This window comes from Crocuta crocuta, unplaced genomic scaffold (assembly GCF_008692635.1).
Source record: "Crocuta crocuta isolate KB4526 unplaced genomic scaffold, BGI_CrCroc_1.0 scaffold89, whole genome shotgun sequence".
Lineage (NCBI taxonomy): Eukaryota > Metazoa > Chordata > Mammalia > Carnivora > Hyaenidae > Crocuta > Crocuta crocuta.
The window spans coordinates 3694972-3702832 of NW_027551559.1; the positions used below are offsets into that span (position 1 = coordinate 3694972).

General features: G+C 50.2%; 1 protein-coding gene across 1 annotated transcript in view; it reads right to left on the minus strand.

Annotated features, from left to right (window-relative positions):
• Positions 1-7848, minus strand: part of ROPN1L (rhophilin associated tail protein 1 like) — a 17033-nt gene extending 9185 nt beyond the window's left edge. Inside the window, exons 1-3 of the mRNA XM_077749438.1 lie at positions 7645-7848; positions 3168-3291; positions 1320-1481 (exon numbers count right to left, since the gene is read on the minus strand). Of these exons, the coding sequence (XP_077605564.1) occupies positions 1320-1481; positions 3168-3291; positions 7645-7775 (417 nt within the window). The 5' untranslated portion in view covers positions 7776-7848. The remainder of the gene's footprint in view (positions 1-1319; positions 1482-3167; positions 3292-7644) is intronic.
• Positions 7849-7861: the final 13 nt, after the last annotated feature.

Consider the following 7861-nt stretch of genomic DNA (forward strand, 5'->3'; position numbering starts at 1 on the left):
AAGAGAGCACCGGCCATCAGCAGCAGCGCATTGTCGGTGTCAGTGATCATGTGCGGCTTGTAGGAGTTTCTTACACACAGCGATTCTCTAAAATTACAACCGGAGATGAGTGTGCGGCGTGAAGCGGGGACTGTGAAGCAGGGACTGTGAACCACCCAGTTACACCCTGCGGTGCAGACACGTGCCCCTCTCGGCAGTGAGGGGTCCACCTCGCCTCCTAAAAACCGCTTCTTCGCAAGTGGACAGTGTAACTCTCCCCTCCCTGGACCCCGGTGTCTCACACAGACCTAAACATGGAGCTGAAGAGCCGGCTTCCAGACTCCCAAACAAGTCCTGTACCTCCTCTCCCAGCCCCCCTCGGGTCAGAGACGCCCCTACCTGGGGAGTCGGAGGGTCGTCTGGGTCTTCGTTCCCGAGGGTCGTACTTAAACATAAGCAAAACTGCACTGTATCTGTCACCTACTAACCATATATTTTAACTCAAACATAAAATAACTTTACGCCTCTTCCCACCGATGAGGAAACCATAGTATCTGTTTACCAAACGGTGTGTAGTTTAATAAAAAGTCATCGATGCATTCTCTTCTAAAACCCAAATGCCTTTTAATAGGATCTATATATTTTATCTCCTGTTAACAACTTTAAAATTGAATTTTTAAGTATTTAAATTCTGCAAATTAAAATAACTGTAATTATTTTATTTACATTAATTTAAATTAATTTATTTAATTAGCTTAAATAATGGTCAGTTGAGCGTCTGACTCTTGGTGTCAGCTCAGGGTCATGACCTCATGGTTTCTGAGATTGAGTCCCACATGGGGCTCTGCGCTGACGGCATGGAGCCTGCCTGGGATTCTCTCTCCCTCTCTTTCTGTCCTTCCTCTACTCATGCTTTCTTTCTCTCTCTCAAAATAAATAAGCATTTTTAAAAATGCTTAAAATAACTGCAAACCTAAAAATAAGATGGTCAGGGGCGCCTGGGTGGCTCAGTCAGTTAAGCGTCTGATTTCGGCTCAGGTTATGATCTCAAGGTACGTGAGTTTGAGCCCCGTGTCGGGCTCTGCACTGACGGCGTGGAGCCTGCTTGGGATTTTCTCCCCTTCTCTGTCCCTCATTCACTCTCTCTCTCTCTCTCTCTCTAAATAAATCAACAAACATTAAAAAAACCACAACAGTCTTTGAGAAAAAAACCTGCTTCTCTTAGACGAAGTGACTAAAGTAACGAAAGTGTTTCCTTCAGTTCCTGAAACCCCTACGTTATTTTCAAGCCAGGCCCGCGATTACCCAGAATTATTAACACGCTACTTGTAGGTACGTACCCCACCAAGCATGCTACATCCAAGCGCTAGAAATTTTATCCACTCGATTTTGTTTTCACAAGGATCCAACTGCAGCAGAGTTCTGAAGTTTTCTACGGGCAGGCACAGATTTTTCCATTTCTGCTCCAGATCTGCTAACTCCACATACTGCTGGTGGCCGCACTGCACGGAAACCACGGGGTGACAAAATGTGTAAGTTTTCATGTCTACGAGTCTTCTTTAGGTTTTAAAAGCCTGTGAAATATAATGTTTATGACCGCTTAGACACGTCCCCATTGCACGCTGGGCAATGACACGCTCTGACTTCACAACACAGTGCGCCCCGGGACAGCGGGCGGATATCAGCACGTTGTACTTCTCGAAAGGAAAAAGGGCTGTGAGGCAAACATGGCCTAACGTTGTGACTTCGGACAACGGGCGTACGCACGCCAGGTAGGTGACGCTCTGCGGTCCGTGTGAAGTGCTTCACAACAGAAAACAAACCTCCATAAATAAAATAAAAACATTTCAAATCCAACCCGCTCCGTGTGTCAGTGGTTAAATGGAAGAAATTTGAAAATTGAAAACAAACTCATTCCTTCCACTATTTTTTTTAATTTTAATGTTTTTTATTTATTTCTGAAAGAGAGGGACCGCATGAGCAGGGGAGGGTCAGAGAGAGAGGGAGACACAGAATCGGAAGCAGGCTCCAGGCTCTGAGCCGTCAGCACAGAACCCGATGTGGGGCTCGAACCCACGAACTGTGAGATCATGACCTGAGCCGAAGTCAGATGCTCAACCGACTGAGCCACCCAGGCGCCCCTCCTTCCACTATTTTAAACAATCTGTGAGGATGGGGAACTACTGCGATCTGCTAATCGCCTTCTATGCGACGTGCTCTGAGCAATTTTTAGCGTTGTCTTCTCCCAAGCTACCCCTGTCGATGGTTATTCATGTTTCCCTCAAGATAGAGAAAGCCATGGAATAATCATATTTTCAGAATCCTGCCCAGAAGCATGGTAAGTCCCAAATGTATAAGGGGGACAAATCCCTTTAAAGATCAAGATCAGGGGGACCTGGGTGGCTCACTCGGTTAAGTGTCCGACTTCGGCTCAGGTCATGATCTCGCAGTTCGTGGGTTCGAGCCCTGTGTCGGCCTCTGTGCTGACAGCTCAGAGCCTGGAGCCTGTGTGTGTCTCTCTCTCTGACCCTCCCCTGCTCATGCTGTCTCTCTCTCTCTCTCTCTCTCTCTCTCTCTCAGAAATAAAAACATCAAAAAAAAAAAAAGGCCAAGGTCATACCACCAATGTCATTTTTAGCATCACAGCCCAATCATCACGATTGCCAAGCCTGGCTGGGTAACACACTCCCCAGTAACTCGTTTCTCTGAAAGCCGTGTGGTGGGTCAGGAGAGCCCTGGCTCTTGGGCAGGAAGGTGCCAGGAAGGGCCTCGCCCACGCCCAGGCTTCTCTGGATGACTGGACACCGGACACTAATCTGCCGTTCAGATTAACGCAGCGGCAAAGTATTTCTTTAGCACATACAAAATGTGTACAAACATATTTCAAGAAGAGACTTGCAGCCCCCATGCTTGGAGTTGAATTTTCAGACTTTTAGTCCAGGGACATCTTGTGTTTTAATACAAGATTTAGAAGAAAATTATATTTCCCTTTCTGACAATCTAATCGCAAACAGCCACGTGGGGGGTCCTTAACCTAGAGAAAGACCACCGAGTACAAGATTCCTCCTCTGAAAACACCTCGCAGGTCTGCACCGGGAACGGAGGCCTCGAGGAGGTGACGTGGCTCGTTACCGCAGCTGGCCACGCTTCACCTCGTGGGGCTGACGGATAAGGGACCCCTCTCATACCTGCTTGTGCAAAACTTTCAGGAGTCCTTGAGTCAGGCCTGTGTCTGTTTTCTGAGTGGCCACGGGCATTTCAATTCTGTCCTTGACCGGAAGTGGATCTCCTCTTGACAAAGCTGAAAAGTACCTAATGGCGACAGACATCCCATCAGATACACAGAAAGCACTGTAATCAGTGAGGTTTCTTAAATGACCCCCAGGGCCTGGGATCCTCCTCCGGGGGTCTTGACTCCTCTACCCAGCTCTACAACTTAAGCCTCTCTGCGTGCCTCAGTTTCTCGGTCTGTAAAACCGATAATGGCAATCCCTGTTGCAGGGCCCCTAGGGGGACTGAGCTCAGGCTGCAACGGGCTGAATGTGCCCCTGGCCATCAGGCCACGGCGGTGAGGGGCGGGGGCTGCCGACACACGTGTTCTCATCAAGCAAGCGCTGTGAGGGGTCCTGGAATGCTGCCAAAGGAGGCGGGAGCTTTGGGACAACGGTGACCCAAGGGCAATGTCACAGGCCAGTCCTTCCACTCGGACAGCTGGCGTCTGGTCTTCCCTTTGCTTGTCCTGGCCGCTTTCCAAGGGGCCTGACTTCAGCCATCTCGGTTCAACACGACACGGTCCCGGATCAGGGAAGTCACCCGTCTGCCTGACTGGGGACCAACCCTCCGGTCCTCCAAGTCACACCCCCCTCACCCTTCATGGGTCCTGCCCGGTACCCTTTTTAAAGTAATTTTTTAGTAAACTGCTTTACTAAATTTAACAATTAAGCAATAGCAATCAATTTCATTAATTTAGTAATTAATAACAACCTGGTAATTGTTTTAGTATTTTTTCCCATTTAATTGTTCCTTTCTGGGATGTGAATATTGGTGCTTATACTGGCGCGAATACCACGTCTAGTGGGACAAGTGAGGGTATGGAACCGGTTCAGGGCAGCAGGTCAGGAGGGGGGCACACACTCGGCTTCGGTCCGGGGTGGAGGGGGATGGGGGGAAGGCGCCAGGCGAGCCGGAGGTGGCCAGCCACTGTGGCCGGGTCACTGCCGCTCTGATGGCCAACATGACTAAAAGAAACTACACAGTAAAATGAATCGTAAATCATCCACCAGGCCTTCAGGTCATAATTGAAAAGATATGAATAACGAGGGGCCTGTGTGGCTCCATCGGTTAAGCGTCCGACTCTTGATTTCAGCTCAGGTCATGATCTCGCGTTTCAGGAGTCCGAGACCCACAGTGGGCTCTGTGCTGGCAGTTCGGAGCCTCCTTGGGATTCTCTCTCTGCCCCTCCCCAGCTCTCTCTCTCTCAAAAAAAAAAAAGATATGAATAACTAGAAACATCTCTGATTATGCAACAAAGACGCTGTAGCTAGATATTTGAGAGGCTACAAGAAATTTTCAACCTCACCGCCTTTTCCTCTCTGCACCCATATTTCGTGACCTAACACGAGGGCAGCAGGAAGAGACAAAGGCGGACAGGAAGATCTAAGGTGACGGGGGAGGCGTGGGTGCTTAGCTTTGTCATATTGCTCCTAATTAGGGTTTTCACCTATTTTGGGGGCTTTATTCGTCATCACCGATCAAATCAATCCCCCGGCTCCCCACGGCCTCTAAAGCCGTGGTCCTCAACGGTTCCCTCGCCGNCATTTTAGGCTGTCACAGGAGGGGGTCCTATGGGTCCTGCTGTGCCCAGACACCCCCAACCCCCACCCCAAGCAACTGTCCTGTCCAAAGCATCAACAGTGCCAAGGCTGAGAAAGCCCGTGTTTGGGGAGAGCCCCGATGTGTGAATTCCCTGGAGGCGCGCGTCGCGGAAAGTGGCCTTCCGCCCTGGACCAAGTCTTGCCCCGGTCACACTGCACACGCGCAGGTGACATAATAATGTACAGCCAACCAGCTGCTGCATCAGAGCACACAGGCAGGGTGCGGGGCAGGCCGAGTCGCCTCTGCCACCTGAGGCCTCATCTGTAAAGAGCCTCAACCTGAAGGCCTCCTGAAGTCTCCCGCAGTTACCTTCATGGGCGTCCCTTTGCATAGATGCCATTCCTCTTCCTGGAATACCCCTGGCTTGCCTTTTTTTCTAAGTTTTTTTGTTTGTTCATTTATTTAAATATTTTGAGAGAGAGTATGTGCAAGCAGGGGAGGGGCAGAGAGAGGGAGAGAGAGAGAGACAATCCCAAGCAGGCTCTGCACTGTCAGTACCAGAGGCCACTGAGGGGCCCAATCTCACAAACTGTGAGATCGAGACCCGAGGCGAAATTGAGAGTTGGTTGCTTGGGGCGCCTGGGTGGCTCAGTCGGTTGAGCGACCAACTTCTGCTCAGGTCATCATCTCGAGGTTTGCGAGTTCAAGGCCTGCGTGGCTCTCTGTGCTGACAGCTCAGAGCCTGGAGCCTGCCGGGGATTCTGTGTCTCCCTCTCTCTCTGACCCTCCCCCACTTGCACTCTGTCTCTCTCTCTCAAAAATAAACATTAATTTTTTTTTTAATTTTTTTTAATGTTTTATTTATTTCGAGGAGAGAGAAAGAGCGTGAGCAGGGGAGGGTCAGAGAGAGAGGGAGTGACAGACTCTGAAACAGGCTCCAGGCTCTGAGCTGGCAGTCAGCACAGAGCCCGACGCGGGGCTCGAACCCACGAACCGCGAGATCATGACCTAAGCGAAAGTCGGACGCTCAACCGACTCAGCCACCCAGGCACCCCAAAATTTTTTTTTAAAGAGTTGGATGCTTAACTGACTGAGCCACCCAGGCCACCCTTACCTTGTCATAACTTCAATGACCAATTTGCCCTCTTCTGACAACATCTGTCCCTCACAGACTATGTGGGACCTGACTGAGCCCATTTCACACACACACTCCCTAGTGAATGCTTGCTTTTTTTACTCCTAAACTCCAAAATTGGTTGTTGTTTTTTTTAACATTTATTTATTATTGAGAGACAGAGACAGAGCATGAGCAGGGAAGAGGAAGAGAAAGGGGGAGACACAGAATCTGAAACAGGCTCCAGGCTCTGAGCTGTCAGCACTGAGCCCGACGTGGGGCTCGAACTCAGACCATGAGATCATGACCTGAGCCGAAGTCAGACGCCCAAACGACCGAGCCACCCACGCGCCCCTTCCAAAATTATTCCTGAGGGAAAATGGTTGCATGGCACATCCAGAAAGTTCTCGGTTAAGCCACTTAAGTTAAAGTGAAGCTTAAACAAAAATAATTTAATGTTCCGAGAAAAAAGTGACTCAATCTTGGGAGTGTTCTGTCAAGTACAGATACACTCTTACGCGTCCTTTCTTTCGTTGATGCTTTCCTAACGGTTAAAACCAGAGGCCATAATTTTTTTGGCAAGAACCCAGGGAGACTCTTTGAGAAGCAACTAACAGAAGTGTCTGTCACAAGGCAAAACACTGGGTTAATAAGCAGCCTTGTGTGGTAGGTTCCAGAAGAGCCTCAGAGATATCCAGGTCCTAATGCTGGAAACTGTGGGTCTCATTTCACACGGTAACAGGGACTTTGTAGAGGTGAGGATTCGGAGATGGGAGAACTGTGTTCCTGAACTTTCTTGAGGGGCCCTGAATGTAATCACTGGTGTGCTTGGAAGAGGGAGGCAGAGGGAGAGTCCTGGAGACGCTACACTCCTGGCTTTAAGGGTGAAGGGACCACGAGCCACCGAACACAGGGAATGCGGCTCCAGACTCTGGAAAAGGCAAGGCAAGGGACTGGACTCTCCCGAGAGCCCCGGGAGAAAAGCCCCGACAGCCTGACTACAGCCCCGCGAAACTGATTTTGGACTGTCAGCCTCCACAGCAGAATACATGCCTGTTGTTCGGATCGATCCACTTCTGTGGTGACTCGTTAGGGCAGCCAGAGGGAACTAGTGTTCACCTTGGTTTTACAAGCGAGGGAAACGGGACATGCCGGTTACTAAAACATTTATATTTCTACCGGTTCTTGTGATCACAAAATTGAGTTTCTAAGCCTGTTTTCTGAAAAGGGGCAAGGAACTTTCCTTTCAAAACCAAATGCGTTTATTTGAATGGTTTTAAGGTCTATTGGCTTTGTAACTTTAAACTTATGAATGTCTTCCGGGAAATAGCATGTTTGCTGCAAGGAACGCCCGCCTTCTCTGCAGCAGGCTGGGCAAAGTTTAACCCTCACAGCAGCCTTGGGGAAATTACCCCGATATGACCTGGGTCGTTTGCGTTCTAATAAACTGACCCAGGTGCCTAACCCGGGGAGGATTCCCTCGGGCGAGGAGCTTGGCTGTAAGATTCCTTCCTGTAAAAATCGTTTTACAAAGAACATACAGGGAGGGTCTGCAGTGGTTTGATCAGAGAACACAATGCAGAAACTTTTCACCCGATGCAACTGCTCTGTAAGTGTTAGTCTGAGTAAGTACCACTCTCTCGCGAGGGAGCTGCCATTGCTTTGCAGGAAAGGGAGCCGGGACGGGTGTCCGGGCGGCGCACCACGCGGGGCGGCCGGCTCCCCCAGGCGCTTACCCCGCGGACCACTGCAGCACGTCGGCGGGCTGGGTGCGGATCGCAGCCTTGGTGAACTGCTTCAGGATGTCCGGCAGTTCCGGGGGAATGTGGATCTGCTGCGCGCAGAACATGGTGTCGGGAAGCGGCATCGCTCTCCGCAGGCCGGTACCAGGCTGCGAAGAATCAAGGTGTGCTGCGTGGAGGGGGCGGAGGTAGAGCGTGAGCCTCGGGGCGG